Source organism: Odontomachus brunneus, unplaced genomic scaffold, assembly GCF_010583005.1.
Source record: "Odontomachus brunneus isolate Ranch 3 - 2012 unplaced genomic scaffold, Obru_v1 Obru_scaffold_288, whole genome shotgun sequence".
Lineage (NCBI taxonomy): Eukaryota > Metazoa > Arthropoda > Insecta > Hymenoptera > Formicidae > Odontomachus > Odontomachus brunneus.
Genome location: NW_022639738.1, coordinates 36,422 through 53,457, shown reverse-complemented (window position 1 = coordinate 53,457; position 17,036 = coordinate 36,422). Strand labels below are relative to the sequence as shown.

At 45.1% G+C, this 17,036-nt stretch overlaps 1 protein-coding gene across 1 annotated transcript; it reads left to right on the top strand.

The window, feature by feature from the left end:
* The first annotated feature begins 9,569 nt into the window (after positions 1-9,569).
* LOC116853210 lies at positions 9,570-14,502 on the top strand. Its single transcript, XM_032834163.1, has 4 exons — positions 9,570-9,582; positions 11,901-11,922; positions 13,077-13,476; positions 13,558-14,502. Exons 1-4 carry the CDS (start codon positions 9,570-9,572, stop codon positions 14,500-14,502), a joined length of 1,380 nt encoding a protein of 459 aa, XP_032690054.1.
* Positions 14,503-17,036: the final 2,534 nt, after the last annotated feature.

Below are 17,036 nucleotides of genomic sequence, written 5' to 3'. Positions count from 1 at the left end.
GAAAAGAAAAGAGCAAATGTTCAACCACTTAAACTTATTTTTAATAAATAAATTATTTACAATCGGGCTCAGATAAAATTTTACTCAATGACAACGAAAATAATCAATTTCTTTCGAAATAAGAAGCCAACCTATCCAAGTGGACTATCTTATTCTTATGTTTTTTAGAACGGCGAATGCAATAAACTACATCATTAATTCTTTTAACTACCTCAAAAGGTCCTTCCCAAAAACTTTGTAGTTTAGGAGCTTTTCCCAAACTCCTACGAGGAGTGTACAACCATACTTTTTCACCTTCTTTAAAAGATAACCATCTCGTATTTTGATCATAGCGCATCTTAACCTTAGCACTTTTGACTTTCAAAGAATCCCTAACACACTGATGAATTTCATTCAACTTTTCCTGTAAATTGAGAATGTAACTGTTCCCTAAATAATTACTCGAAGGAGGAGAGCCACAAAACAAATCCAAAGGCAACCTCAAATTTTGACCAAAATATAACTCTGCAGGAGAGAATCCTGTTATCTCATGCTTAGAAGTCCTATAAGCCAATAAAAACATGGAAACCCAACGATCCCAATCTTTCTGATTCCCTGAAATAAACTTAGATAAATATTGAAGAATTGTCTGATGTTGACGCTCAACTTGGCCATCCGACTGTGGATGAAAAGCAGTAGTTCTAGTTTTTCTAAAACCTAACAACTTAGACAATTCCTGAAACAATTTCGATTCAAAATTTCTACCCTGATCAGTGTGTAATTCTAAAGGCACACTATGTCTCGAAATTATTTCCCTCACAAAAACTTCCGCCACCGTACTGGATCTAATATTCTTTAAAGGAAAAGCTTCTACCCATTTTGAAAAACAATTAACTACCACTAATAAAAACCTATTCCCACAAGAAGTTGAAGGCAAAGGACCCAAAATGTCCATTTGAAGGCGTTCAAAAGGAGCTCCCGCATTAAAAACCTGTAAAGGAGATTTGCCTTTACTTGAAGGACCTCTTTTTGAAATACATACCTTACAAGATCTGCACCAATCTTCTACATCCTTTTTACAAGTAGCCCAATAAAAACGACTCCTAATTTTATCAAGAGTCTTATTCACTCCAAAATGTCCTCCGGAAGGAGAATCATGAGCCTCCTCTAAAATCTTCTTTATAAAATTACGAGGAACAATGATTTGTAAACGAGAAGATTTAAGATTAGGAGCTTCCCATTTTTTAAATAAAATGCCATTCTTAACAACTAAACTCTCCCAATGAGAAATATAAATTTTAACCGAAATATCTTTTTCAAAAACTTCTTCCTTTGAAGGACGTCGACCAGACTCAATTCCCCGTAAAATTATTGAAATATTAGAGTCCTTCATCTGTTCCTTCCGCCAATCTATTTGAAATTCTTCCCCCAAAACTATCCGAGCTACCATCCCACTATCATTCTCCTTGCTACATTCAATTTTAGCACAATATTTACAATTTTCCTTGATACAAGGACGTCTTGAAAGGCCATCCGCATTCCCATGGGACAAACCTTTACGATGACAAATCTCAAAATTATAACATTGAAGCTTCTCAATCCAACGAGCCAATTGACCTTCAATATCCCTGAAAGATAATAACCATTTAAGAGAAGCATGATCCGTTCTTACCAAAAACTTCTGACCATATAAATAATGATTAAAAGATTTAATAGATTCTACCACAGCTAACAATTCCCGACGAGTAGTACAATAATTTCTTTCAGCTTTATTTAAAATACGACTAAAATAAGCAATAACTTTTTCTTGACCATTTTGAACCTGAGACAAAACTGCACCGATACCAAAATTTGAAGCATCCGTGTCGAGAATGAATTCACCACTTTTTAAAGGAAATGACAACACTGCAGAAGTAGTTAGAGCTTTCTTTAAACTTTCAAAAGCTTCCTGACAACAATGAGACTAAACAAATTTCGATTGATTCTCTGTAAGAACAAATAAAGGTTTAGCAATAATAGAAAATCCTTTTACAAATTTCCGATAATAAGAACAAAATCCAAGAAAACTTCGTAACTGCTTTTTATTTTGAGGAATCGGCCAATCAGCGACAGCAGAAATCTTTTCAGGATCCGTAGAAACACCTTTATCAGAAATAACATGACCTAAATACTTAACCGAATTATTTAAAAGAACACACTTTTTAGGATTTAATTTCATTCCAGAAATACGACATCTAAGAAAAACAGTCCTTAAACGCTTAACTACTTCCTCAAAAGTTTTCCCAAAAACTATCACATCATCTAAATAGACTAAACAAATTTCATGTAATAATCCTTTCAAAATTTGTTCCATCAGTCTTTCAAAAGTCGCTGGAGCATTACACAAACCCATTGGCAAAACTGTAAACTGCCATAATCCTTTCCCTATCGAAAAAGCTGTTTTTTCTCTATCTTTCGGATCAATCTTCACTTGCCAATAACCACTTTTCAAATCTAAAGTTGAAAACCAAGAATTCCCTGATAATTGATCAATAGTATCGTCAATTCGAGGAATGGGAAAAGAATCTTTTACTGTAACAGCATTTAGTTTACGAAAATCTACACAAAAACGAATAGAATCATCTTTTTTTTTAACTAAAACTACCGGAGAAACCCAAGGACTTTGAGACTCCTCAATTATACCTTTATTCCTCATCTCCTCAATAATCTTATCCGCCTCCGCACGTAAATGAAAAGGAATTCGACGAGGAACCTGTTTAATGGGACGAGAATCAATTAATTTGATTTTATGTTCCAAAAGTCCACAATTTCCAGCCACAATTTCATCCGAAAATACATCTTGAAACTCAACTAATAACTCTGCAAAAATCTCTCTCTGCTGAGAATTCAAATTCTTTGAATCTTGTTCGAATAATTCAGATAGAAACGTTGGTATTCGATTTTCTTGAATAATCCGCCTACAAGCAAAATTTTCCTGAACATTGACTTCACAAGAAATTCCTAACGCAGAACGAAAACAAGATTCCAAATCTAATAAAGATAGAAAATCTTTTCCCAAAAGACAATCATCCTTTATTTTGACAACAAATATAGAAAAATCCCTCACAATTCTTCCCAATTGAACATTTACTTTAATTTGACAAATAACCGGAACTATCTCACCTGTAGGATAAAATAAGCAACTATTAACTTCCGAAGAAAATTCCTCTGGACAATTAATAAATTTTTCATTCACCACAGAAACATCTGAGCCCGTATCCAACTTAAATCTACAAAATTGTTTATTTAAAAATCCTTCATAACAAAAATTAACTTGTTTACTCTGATCTACACCAGAATTAATCGGGAATTTACTTTTTCCAGTCGAAATGGTCCCGACCCATTCGACTAAATCTAGTTTTCCCTTTTCTTTTCGGAAACATTAACCAAAGTCGGGCATTCCGCCCGAAAATGCGAAAAACTTCCACAGTTCCAACATTCCCCAACATTATTTCTTTTCCTAAACAAATTTTCTCTTGAATAAATAACATTCTCTTTTTTATCAACAGTCTTTCCCCAAAATCCCCTTTATTTTTATTAAAATTATTTCTCCCCGAAAATCTTCTTTCAAAATTCCTTTTATTTTCTGAATTTATTTTAAAATTTCCTCTAAAATGAGAAAAATTATTTTCTCGAATATTTTTAATGACTTTTGCCCTTTCTATAGCAACTCTTAAAGAAATAACATTCTCCAATTGAAGAGTTTGCTTCACGAAATCATCCGATAATCCAATTAAAAATTGTGCACAAGCGATTTTTTCTCTCATCTCGAAAGAACATTCCGGATATGCTTTTTGGACTAAACGTTCTAATTCCGAACCGAACGAAGCAAAATCCTCCCCAAATTTCTGTTTTCTATTGGAAAATTGAGCATAAAAATTTTGAAACAACTCCAATTCTCCAAAACGCAATTCTAACCGCGAACAAATTTCTTTAAAATCTAAATTTTCTTCTATTCCATTCAAAACCGAGCGCGCTTTTCCCCTTAATATTGCTGCAATATTAATATTGTTGTAATTCAACATTTTTGCAACATTGATTCAATATTACTGTGCTGTATAGGATGCGTCCAGTGGAGACTCATATGACCTCGCACGTGTGCGAGCAATATGGGTCTCATATGAGGACGCATCTGTATGATAATATGCATGCATGCATGCGGATTATACGCACTGTGTGCGCCATGATATCACTGTGAAAACATTTTGTTATCTGGGTTACTACCCAACCTTGTCAAGAATCAGAACGTTCTCCTACAACTCGGCCAGCCTGACTAAGTTTGAACCCTCAAACATGCCCATTACATTTGAATATATTGAATTGGATAAGATGTGTGATCTAATTTGAGAGCAATAGTATGGGCGTAGTACGCAACTAAAACTATCCCAATCGAGTAGTTAATTGATAAACATATAAATGTCAGGCTAACTTAAACGCATAAATCTTGAAAGCGAATAAAGAACTTAACAATAAATTTATAATATAGGTATGCGCTATGATAACAGAGTAGATAACAATATATACATGTGTGAACGCTACAGATATAAATATGGATAGGACATAGATTAACGATAGGTACGCTTGAGTGGAGCTCCTAACCATCGTCTTATGTTTCTCGCCTCCCAGATACCCTTATAACGCTTGTGGGTGTTTCGAAGACCCGGAAGGTCGTGGACAACGTACCGATCGTTTTCGAGAATCTTCTTAATTTAATATGGACCGCGAAACTTAGAAAGCAACTTTTTGAAAACGCCGTGGGTGGTATCGTGATTTCGGATTATTACGAATTCTCCTGTTTTATAGGTATGCGAAGCCTTGTGTTTGGCGTCAAATGCTCTTTCTTGATATGTTTGCGATTTCGCGATTGTATCAACCGCTTTAACACGCTTAATCTGGATATACCTGTCGCTGGGAAGATTGGTGATTGATACTAACTCTTTTATCTACGCACGAACTTCGATTCCAAAGACGAGTTGACTAGAAGTTTGTCCGGTTTACCGATTGGCAGAGTTATTAAGGGCGTATTCGATTTCAACTAAAGCAAGGTAATAATGCTTTCCAGAAACCTTATCTGATAGTTTCGAAAGCATAAAGAGTACTGTGTGGTTTATGCGTTCCGCCTGTCCATTTGCTAGGGCAGATCCAGTAGCAACTTTGACATGCTTTATATCACCTGTCTTGACAAATTTCTCAAAACCGGCAAAGGTGAAAGCACTACCGCGATCGGAAATAATGACTTTGGGTTTGCTGTAGCACTGTAAATACTGATCTAGACATTTAATAGCTTCCCTTGCACTGGTGGTTTTCGTAGCAAAGAAGCGAACAAATTTCGAAAAGGCGTCTACTATTAGGAAAATATGTTTTTTGGCGGCTATTTGGTTGTCAATGGGCCCAATGTGATCAATGTGCACGGTTTCGAAAGGGGCTTGACCCTTTAGGTATTGAGTATAGAGTTCTTTCTGGTTTGTCTGAAGTTGGCGAAAAAGTTATACATTTAAGACAGTTACGGATATAAGATTCACATTTTTCCCGAATAAGAGGAAACCAGTAAGAATTTCTTATTGATTCAATCATCTTGCTAACGCTAAGGTGGCCCATTTCATTGTGATAATGGAATAGAACATGGCTTTCCATTCCCGCAGGGACTAAGAATAATAGTTTAGAGCAGTGCTTTTTATATACAAGACTGTTACGTAACTCATAGTTAGAGTCCTGCGACCTTTCGAGTTTATCTATAATCCTCCTAATCACAGGATCTCGGCTTTGAGAGACAATGAGGTTGCACTCAAAAGGATTGTCCTCAATTGCTAGAATACCGAAAGATCAGCTGAGGGTATTGGCATGACCCATGCGCACACCCGAGCGATGAACCACTTTGTGATCGAAATGTTGCAACTCAAGGCTCCATCTGGCGATGCGGTTGTTTATATCTCGCTTTTCTAATGTTCGAGTAACCGCACTATTGGAAACTATAACGAACCAGATTCCCTGTAGATAGATACGGCAACGGCGTAACGCATACATTATCGCTAAGGTCTCCAACTTGAACGAGTGGAGAGTATCTAGAATATCTAGTTTCCGCTTTGGTGGTACGTTTACTAAAATAGAAAACAGAGTGCATTTTTTTATCATGTTGTCGCTGCATCAGAACTGCTTCGAACTCTTGGACACTAGCATCATAGTATTCCGTGTACACCTTACTATCATAGATAAACAAGGTACGTGCTTCTGTTAGCATCCTTTTCAACCAATGGAAGGCGGTGTTTTCTGCTGCTCCAAATGTAAAGTTAACGTCCTTCTTGAGCAAGTCGTATAAAGATTTCGCGATAATAGAAAATCCGGCTAAATTTCTGGAAGTATGACGCTAGTCTGAAGAAACACTGGAACTCTCTTGTCGTCTTGGGCTCGGGAAAGTTCTGCACAGCGGCCACACTTCTATCATTTGGTCTTATCCCTTCAACACTAATCTTATATTCTAGATATTCGATCTCGGTACATAGAAACGAGCATTTATCCAATCTCAGTTCGAACCCGTTTTCTGTTAAAACTGTAAACACTTTCCGAAGTGTATCTAAATTAGAAGCTAAATCTTCGCTAGCCACAAAAATGTCGTCCATGTATACGACGACGCCTTCTCTAAAAAATTCTGACATAACATCATTGATGAATCTTTGAAAACATTAGGGGCCTATTTTCAAACCGAAAGGCATTCGCACGTACTCAAACTGTTCCATTGGCATAACAAACGATGTATACTTTATTGAATCGGGCGACATTTTAACATTTAAAACCCGTTTTTAAGGTCAAGCGTGCCGAAGAATCGTTTACCTCTCAACGTGTCGAGCTGGTCTTCAATTAAAAGAAGAGGGTAATTATCGCGTGCTATGACTTTGTTTAAGGCGCGATAGTCCACACACATCCGTATCTTTCCATTTTTCTTCCGAGTCAATACAATAGGCGATGAATATTCGGACTTGCTCCTGCGAATTATGCCTCGACTCAGTAGATTTTCTAATTTTTCTTGCATCTTCATTTTATCGGCAAAGATTAACCTATGAGGACTAAACTGGACAATTTGGCTATCCTTTACACTAATGGTAGCTTCGCTTTTCACCTTAGGTTCAGCGGGACGACAATATGACTCAATAAAGATAGTCTTGAACGCTGAACGATAATTTACGGAATCTCGGGATTTATATAAATCTGCTCGACTTGACTATTGCAATCGACGTCTAAACTAAGGATCTACTTGACCTCGTTGTATTCTATGCTATTACTTAGCCGATCTCTGAACAGTTTTAAAGCGTCCCTTTAAAGTGTGACTAGTCATCGTGTTATTGTCAACTATACCGAAAACAATTGACTTAGTAACGCTAGTTAACCGTCTAACACTAGTTCGCACCATACCTCAAGTCTAGATTTATTTATACCGTAATATTTGATCCACTCGCGACATGCTTTTTTGAGCAGCTTACTGTTAACTAGTTGCTTTTTTATAAGATTGATCGGGCACCCGATATCGATTTGCAAAATACAAGAAAATGACTCGGTACCTTTAATATCGCATCGAATAGACCTTTGGTATTCGTTTAGACGGTTTTGTTCTAATCTATGACAGTTACTAAATCTATTACGCAGATTTCTTCCTACTCTGGGTGGACTTCGCTGTCGTCGTATTCTCCGTCGGTGGAGCATTTGGATCTGCTGTTCCTGTTCTCACGGATAGTTCCGACTTGTCGTTTGCCCAATTTACCTGATTGGATCTTTTTCGGTTTGTCGTCTTTTCCATCCATTATTTTCTCCTTCATCGGGCAGTTCTTTAAATAATGGCCTGTTTGGCTACAAGTATAACATTTAGTAGCCCCTAGGGCAATTGGTTTTGTCGTCGGTATCGCCTGACCCCCGCGGATAGCAAGGTGATCTTCCCGGTCTTCCCGGTGCATTCTTTCGTGACAATGTATTGGAGCCTGGTCTGGTAACCTCCGGTGCTAGCGAGATTGCTTTAAATGCCTTGAGTACTGCTTGCACGTTGGTAAAAGACTGCATGCGTGCCTGGTTATGCAGAATGTTCGAAGGTATGCTGTCAACCAGGTACGCAACGAACTCGTTTTCCTTGAACGATATACGATTCCTCAGAATAATCTTGTCGTGCCAATACTCATTGAAAAGTTCTTCTTTCTTCCATTTCCTCGCATTGAATTTGGGCCGCAATTCCATTCGCCCCATAGGCTGCTCGAAAATATTACCCATCTCTTGAAGGAGGTCGTCCAGGCTCATCGATAGATGCTCCGCTCGGGATTGGTACCATCGTTATGCTTTTCTTTGATCCGACCATGAGCTTTGCCGCGCTCTCAGTCAGTTCATACGTCTCGCGCAGCAAGTTAACCTGGGCTTTTCATAGCTGGAAGTCCTCTCCTGATCCATTATAGTCGCCCAATAATTTGCCAACACTCCTTATGTCGATAGTGGTAAACGAATCTACCGACATTGCGCTTATAGGTGATCTACGTAACAATTTATTTTCTCGCCTTAGTATTTATATTTCCTTTTGCATGAACTCTCTCTCTTTCTCCGCTAGATGGCGCTCGCGACGATCCAGATCGTCCCCATGTCGGTCATGCGTGTAAGCGTCCCCGTTTCGTCCACTCGCTGCTTTTTCCCGACCGTCAATTGTTTCTCCTTGGTTGCTGACCGCCTTATCCTGTTCAACGACAATTTCCTCCTCCGATTCGGAGGCGTCGTCACAGGCCTTATGTATCCACCCGCCGGTGGGATTTGCATCCTGAAGCTTAACTATGAGCTCATTTTTTCGCCCACTCGTTTTCAATCGGCGTTGTTTCAACGCTTGTTTCAGCTGTGCCACACTTAATTCTTGGGAATTCATGTTACTACAGGTGTACGCCGCAACGAACAATGACGATTTCCTCCTTGTGCACACAAAGCCGCGAGGTGCCTCTTACACACATTCACTTACACTCATTTTCTCTCGCCTCCAAATTTCTGCCGTCTCTTGCCAGCGTTAGTTTTATTCCCTTTGTTCGCACTAAACTTGCAAACTTCGGTCACATATTGAATATGGCGCATGAGTCTTCTCTGTTGTTGTAGGACGTCCCATTCCACGATGCTTATATTCGATTTCGGCGGGAAATCCCACTTCTAAAGTTGTAGGACGGCTGGTCTTCAGATAAAGGGGATTCTTATTTGCTATGTACACACTCTGTATTATTAGTAATTATTTATTAACGCCAAATACACCTTGACATGTCCTGCTAGTTTCGCGGTTGTCACTATATTGCCCCTATCGCTCTTTCCTTTCTTTCGGTCTTTTTGCGGGAGAGGGAAACGCTAGACTGTAGCAGTAGAGTCGCAAATATCATCGGCCGCTGCCGATAACTGTAGGGCCCTACATAAGTGTCTTTATTACGTATTGTGGTTTACTAAAATATATAGAATTCTAATTTTACCTTATTTTATATTTCCGATTTCGGGATATAACAATGATTTATATCCAGAACAAAGATATTAAAAAAATATATATTGAATTGGTCAACATGATTATACCAGGTATGTAAATATGAAACCGGAATTTTTGTATAGAAAATACACGTTTATTGTATGAAAATGATAAAAAATATTTTATTCGAAGTATTGCCCATCGCTAGCTATACATTTTTTCCACCTGTCTGACAATTTGTGGATGCCACGCCAAAAAAACTGTTGCTCTTTTGAAGCAAACCAGTCATCGAGCTATTTTCGTATATTTTCGTAAGAAGTGAAGCGCTGCTTGGCAAGTGCATGTCCCATCGATGCAAATAAATAGTAATCGAACGGAGCCAAGTCTGGTAAGTAAGCCGCATGCGAAAGTATTTCCCAACTAAACACCTCAATCGTTTCCTTGACCAGTTTTGCAGTGTGTGATGGTGCATTATTATGAAACAAAATCACTTTGTGTTGCCTTTTTTTATATTCTGGTCGTTTTTCACGCAAAGCTTGATTCAAATCGATCATTTGTTGTCGGTAGCGTTTAGTATTAACGGTTTGGCCAGGTTTTAGCAGCTCATAATAGATCATATCCTTCTGATCCTATCAAACACAGAGCATTGTCTTCCGTCCATAGCGATTTGGCCTTGCAGTCGATGTCGATGGTTCGCCTGGAGTTACCCATGATCTTTTACGCTTAGGATTCTCAAAATATATCCACTTTTCATCGCCAGTCACAATTCGATGGAGAAATGACTTTCTTTTGTACCTGGCGAGCAGCATTTCGCAAGTGGTTTTTCGGTTTTCCTGCTGTCTTTCATTCAGTTCATGTGGAACCCATTTTCCCATCTTCTGGATCTTTCCCATGGCTTTCAAACGTATGGAGACGGTTTCTCGTGTCACATTTAATTGATCCGCGAGTTGTTATTACTTTTGAGTGTCATCCTCATCCAACAATACTTGCAATTCGCTCTTTTCAAACTTTTTCGGTGGTCTTCCACGTTCTTCGTTTCTCACGTCAAAATCGCCACTTTGAAATTTTTTAAACCACTCAAAGCACTGTGATTTACCAAGAGCATGCTCACCGTAAGCTTCGACAAACATTTGATTCCGCAGCAGTTTTCTTCAAATGGTAACAGAAAATCAATGCTGTCCGCAAATCGTAGTTTCCAGACACAAAATTCGACATGTTCAACGCTATTACAAACAATGCTGTTGTTTGAAACTTGTATTGTTGTGAGTTGAAAATCTTTGTCAGAGATGTCAACAAGGAAATGGCGCCAATGACGCGGTTTGACGATAACTACATTGACAGCTAGGGCCATCTATGGGCAAATTGCGGTTTCATATTTACAGACCTGGTATATTTAATTAGACTGATTTAAATATATGATTTACATTTTTTATAAAAAAAGAACAAATAGTATTAATAAAAAATAAATGATATTGTAATGGTGTTCGATTCTTCGAATATACTTTCCGTCAGATAGCTCAGAAGTCGTTCGAGTTCGAGGGGAGGCGCAAGCCGTGTCGCGTTACTCCACGCCACTTGATTGACCCGCATCGCCAAGTTACCTCTCGGCGAAACCGGTGGTCGTTGCCCCGAGTCAATTCTCGAGACAATGGCGTAACACTGCGGCCTTTGTGAATGCCCATACTCTGAGTCACTCCTCAGAGCAGCGACGGAATCCGAGTGACTCTTTGGATGTGCGGGGAGTTTTTCGGCGTGAAAACACCGGTTTGCGGTGTCCAACGTTCTTGATTCTCTTAGTCGGGGAGTTTTGGTTTTCGTCGGAGAATCGTTGCTTCGGATGCGTCGACTAGCTCTAGCGAAAAAGGTGCTAGTCGGCTCGCCCCGGCAGGTCGAAGTCTAGCGTCGGACAATGAGTGCCTCTCGGTGCCGGCGCGCTTTCTCTTATAGGGCCCACTACGCGGTTTTGCTTGCGAGAAACCGGCGCACAGTAAGCATTTCAGAAATTTACTGCTCAAAATGTCCAAAGTCCTTAATTTTTAACCGATTTAGATGCATTTTTTTTTAATTTTTGATGAATAAATTCTCTACAAAACTGTCGAGGCCTATTTATCAGAAAAATGTTTATAAAATTTTTAAATCGCATAAACTGCGAACCCAACAATTCTAGCTATTACATCACTGAGCTCGAACCACTCTAGTAACCTTCAACATATCTCCATGTTTTCAAAGCAATTAACCCTAAATCTCATAATCTAAGATCTAATAAGCTCTAGTAATAAGTAAACATTTATAATCAGTCACGATTACTAATGTATTCACATGGGTATATGAGTCTTCCATACCACCCAGGAGGTGCCGTTACAGGCGCATTAGATTTTTTTACAATAAATCTTCGCCTTGAACCCTATCTTAACATTGTCCCTGCCAGACACTCAACAAACTACGCAAAGGTATGAATCTTCAAAATCGGTGATAAAGTACTTATTGTTGTAAAAGAAGTTTTCATACTCAGAATCAATGTTCCTGATTTTGTATGTCCACTTCTTTATAAACGAAGCGATATACGCGTCTGATGAAATTGTAACCGCGATACGTCGCGTTTCGGATCGCTCGTTGGTTCGGGTTCGTGATAGACGGAATAATTTAGAAACAGTGTTTTCAGTAACAACTTAGCAATATATTTAAATAATCAGCTGATGATGATTACAACTACATCAAATAATGCGTATCGACGCCGTTGGTTTTGGTCGTTTGTATACTGTCTGTCAGAGGCTTGTTTACGAGTATCGCGGCTCGCGAGATGTGAGGCGTGGTACGCGGGACGCGGACGGTGTAAGTGTCGCGTATTCGCGAGTTTGCATTGTTGATGTTTCTCGGCGTCTCGTCTCTTTAATTCTCGTTGACAACTTCTTGCGATGATTTTTTAGCTACGCTTCGAGATAGTACAGTGCACGCGGTCGGTAAGACTGCAGCTGGACGTAGCTGGACGTAGGGTATTACCTTAGTGGCGATACTTTCGATCTCCTATCGCGGAGATTGGATGCGGTCCGGCTCTTCGCCGACAAAAGGGACGTGCGGATAGTGCGCCTCACGAAGAGGGCCAACATCCGGGTCCGGGACCTAGGCGACGCGGCCGCCGTGGAGGACGTAATCTCCGCGGTGGCGGTCGCCGGGGGCTGCGGGCCCGTAGAAATTAAGGCCGGAGAGATCCGCCCTGGACCCGACTGCATGGGGACACTCTAGTTACGGTGTCCCCTTGCGGTCGCGAAAAAGATTGCGGACGGAGGACGCATACGCGTTGGGTGGTCCTCCGTCCGCGTGGAGACCCTGAGCAGCCGCCCCCTCCAGTGCTTCAAATGCCACGTCAGGGCCTTCTGCAGGAGTAAGGCCGACCGCAGTGGTCTATGCTACCACTGCGGATCGGCCGGCCAGAGGGCCGCGGCGTGCGACGCACCGGCGACATGTCCGGTGTGCCGCGACGCCAAGCAGCCCTGTGACCATAAAGTGGGAGGCCCCGCCTGCCAAATGGCTAGGCGGGGCAAAGGGGGAAAGGGTGGGAGGAGGAGGCGCAAAGCCTCCAACACCTTTCCCACCGCACCTCCAGAGAAGGAAAAGGAGCCTCCCCCCTACTAGAAGGAAAGGCTCCAGTAGCTGAGACCTCGGTCTCTCCGGTGGACCCTGCCCCAAAGGGGCAGAGGGAACCGCGGGGGACCGGGGCCGGTAAGAGGATCGCATCGCGGGAGAGGAAAAACCCAGTAGAGGGCCCTTCTCCCGCGAAGAAGATAGGGGAGGACCTGGAGGAGTGCGGAGCTAACCCACCCTCGTGGAATCTCGCCCACTTCGAGCGCCTTCTGGACCGGCTGGGGGACCTTATGTCGAGGCGCCCCCAAAAGCCGTTCCTGGTGGCCGGGGACTTCAATGCCAAATCGACGTTGTGGGGGTCCTCGGCCGGGTGTCGAAAGGGCGAGGCAATGAAAGAATGGGTCGCGTCTCACGGCCTCTATGTAATTAACAGGCGCCGTAGGAGCGCCTTCGTCGGGCCGCGGGGGAGATCAGTGATCGACGTCACGCTAGCGTCTCCCCAGGCGGCCCGACTGATCCAGAATTGGCGGGTGGTGACCAGGGGTGAAAACCCCTCGGACCACAGATATATCGTGGTCCGACTGGTCGCCGCACCCGAGGAGGTGCTCCTGAGGCGCGGCCAGGGGGGTGCCCGGCCACCAAAATGGGCCCTTCATAAGCTCGACCGCGACAGGTTGGCGGCCGCCCTAACGGCGGCCACATGGACGGACCCGGGCCCCACACCGGCGACCTGGTCCTCCATTGAGGCTGAGGCGGCCGGAATCGTGGGCATGATGACGGTGGCGTATGATGCCGCCATGCCCCGATCTCGGCCGCATCCCCACCGGTCCGTGTACTGGTGGTCGTCGGAGATCGTCGAACTTCGGCGCTCCGCCGGCCGAGCCAGGCGAGAAATAAATCGGCGGGGAAGGGATAGTGAGGGCAGGATAGCCGCCGAGGGGGCCTACCACGAAAAACGGGGCGCCCTCAAAGCGGCCATCTTTACGGCCAAGGCCCGTGCCTGGGACGACCTGATCTCCACCATCGACAGGAACTCATGGGGGCGCCCTTATCACATAGTGATAAGACGCTTGTGTAATTGGGCGCCCCCTCGAACGGCGTCCCTGGACCCCGACTTCCTCGATGAAGTGGTAGGGGCCCTCTTTCCATGGGGGGAAACCTGTATTCCCCCCTACGAGGCTCCCCCCAGACGGGGAGGAAGAGTCGGTCGGAGTCACCAAGGTGGAGATGGACAGGGCCGTCAAGAAACTCGGCGCCAACAAAAGGGCGTCGGGCCCCGACGGTATCCCAGGCACAGCGTGGCGATGAAGGAGGCAGAGGTGAAGAGTCGAGCAATGCGGCTCTTCACCTCCTGTATGAGGACCGGGGTTCCCCAGCCCCTGGAAGAGGGCCAATTTGGTCCTCTTCAGAAAGGGGGGCCAGCCGGGGGACAGCCCTTTAGCATATAGGATGATATGTCTTCTGGACGGGGCGGGTGAGTTTTTCGAAAGGATAATACAGCCCGCCTCGTCCACTTGTCCCGGAGTAGTGACTCTCAAAGGGAGCGGCGTGGTCTAGGCATGCCTTGAGGATTCCCCGCTGCTCCCATTAGCCAACCTCATCTCCGCGTAGTCGGGCAACGTCTGGACGCCGCCTCGTCCAGACGTCCGACGGGGCCCTGGCTGTCCGTGCGCCCCAAAGGGCGGACTCTTCCCGCTCATGTGCCTAGTCCATGGTGAGACGTGGGGCCAAGAAAGGACGAGCTTTTCCCAGCGGTAACGGGAACGGTGGCGCCCCCCACGAACCCCAGTGTTCGGAGGACTCGAGCGGTATGAAATCCGCAGAAACAGTCCACACCGTCCGAGCACTGGGACGAGTAGGAGTACCTCCCGGCCGTGCCGCTTCCTTCCCTTTCCAGCGGGAGCAGGACAGGGCGACGCCTTGGTAGGACCGGTACCTGAGCGGCTCGAGCGGTATGAAACCGTGCAGACAGCCTAGTTGGGCCGGGTACTGGTACCGAAAAAGGTACCGCCCAGCCGCGTCGCTATTCTCCCCCCTTTTCTCTTCCTTCCCTACATCTCTCGGAGAGCTATCCCACACTTGAGCAGTCCGTCACCCTCCGCCTCCCCCTGCCGCATCGATGATGTAGGGGAGGAGGCAGGGGCTGCCTCGCAGCCTACCCTGCGGACCCTGCGTCCCTCCGCTTCGGCGGTAGGGTCGACGGAACGGGGGGCTCTTTTCTTTTCAGGTGCAGGAGAACTACACAGCATTGCCGCGAGCACATAATTGGCTCGGCGCCGCGGCCGTCGGCCCTGGACGGGACCGCCATGGCGCTAGCGGCGAAGAACCCAAACATTCCACTCCCTCCTCTTCCTTTACTCTAAGTGACCCCGCCCTCCGTCCCGCCTCGTTGCGTCCGTGATTGAGGGGGGGGGGCATGGGCTGCCGTGACAATCTACCGGGCCCCTCGTCCCTCCGCTTCGGCGAAAGGGGTGACGAAACCGGGGGTATTCTTCTCTTTCAGGTACAGCAGAAAACACAGCTTGCCGCGAGCACGTAATTGGCTCGGCGCCGCGGCCGTCGAACCTGGGCGGGACCGCCATGGCGCTAGCGGCGAAAAACCCAAACATTCCACTTCCTCCTCTTCCCTTACCTATCGCGTTCCGCCTCCCCTCGATGCATCTTTGATGCAGGGAGGGAAGGCAGGGGCCGCTACAGCAACCTACCGGAGCCTGCGCCCCTCCGCTCCCCGCGGCAGGGTCGACGGAACCGGGGGTATATTTCTTTTTCAGGCCCGCAGGGGAGCAGTGTGATGTAGGCATGGCTCTGACCATCCCCACTGTGACCCCTTTCTTCTCATTTTCTTCTTCTTGTTCTTCTTCCTCTCTTCTCTTCTTTTCTTTCCCTCTTTGGAAGCAGCATGCCTGAAGGGCCGCCGGGTTAGGGAGTCCCGATATACCCCCGAATTATCTAATCATGGGCTCAAGGAGGAATATCGTTACCTGCGGCGGATCGGTAACGTCGCGCCGGCATGGGGGGATTATGCCCCCCCCCCCCAGGTCGTCATCCAGTGATGGGCTACGTGATGACTTCCAAGCCGGTGCGTCTGCGGCGGGCGCGACGGTGGCTAGGGTTACCGCCGTTGGAGCTTCGCCTCAAGGTCGCAGCCTTCGTGCTGTCTCGATTAGGCTGGTTAGGTGCGACGAGATGCCCACGCCGGATCGAGTGAGGCAAAATACAGTAGGAATCGGTGTAGGGTCCGCGTCCGCGTCCGCGCCCGCGTTTGCGTTCGCGAATCGTGATCGCTCGCTCGCAATGCCCCCTTAAACAGTTCCTGTCGATTCCTCTCAATTGTTAAGATCCACGGGCATTAAGGTTATGCAGCTGAACATGAGGCGTTCAGCTGTGGTTAGTGGCGAAGTCCGTCAGCTCGTAGCCGAGAAGCGACTGGATGTCCTGCTCTTGCAGGAAATGTACGTCCGGAAGCAAGGCTCGAGCTTCGCCATTCTCGGTCTAGGGCAGGGAACGACGGTTGCCGCTGCACGCTCGGAACGTCCGTGGGCTGCAGTGGCTGTCTCAAACTCATCGTTCCATATCTTGGAGATCTCGCAGCTCAGCACCGCGCACTGTGCGTGCGCGGATGTGCGGGCACCCGGCTTCTCCTTCTACGTCGCATCGTGCTACATCCAGTACAGCGACGAGTTTGAGGGGCTCCTCAGGCACCTCAAGGCAGTGTTTCATTCGCTGAGGGGGAAGAGATTGTTGGTAGGTATGGACGCCAACGCGCGATCCCCGATGTGGGGTGACCACAAGGTGAACGATAGGGGCGCGACGCTCGAGGAATTCATCCGCGCTTGCGGATGGAAGATCTTCAACGCTTCCGGACAGTCGCCGACCTACTGGACGTCATGGGGGTCGTCACATATTGACGTTACCCTGGCGACTCCGGCCATGAGCCAATTTTTCGGCGAGTGGAAGGTCAGGTGCGACTGGACGACGAGTA

Bases quoted from the DNA above. Each gene is read 5' to 3' on its own strand.
- LOC116853210 (XM_032834163.1), top strand. The intron at 11,923-13,076 runs GTATGAATCTTC...CCGCACCTCCAG, and splicing joins ACTCAACAAACTACGCAAAG to AGAAGGAAAAGGAGCCTCCC. The intron at 13,477-13,557 runs GTAATTAACAGG...GCGTCTCCCCAG, and splicing joins TCGCGTCTCACGGCCTCTAT to GCGGCCCGACTGATCCAGAA.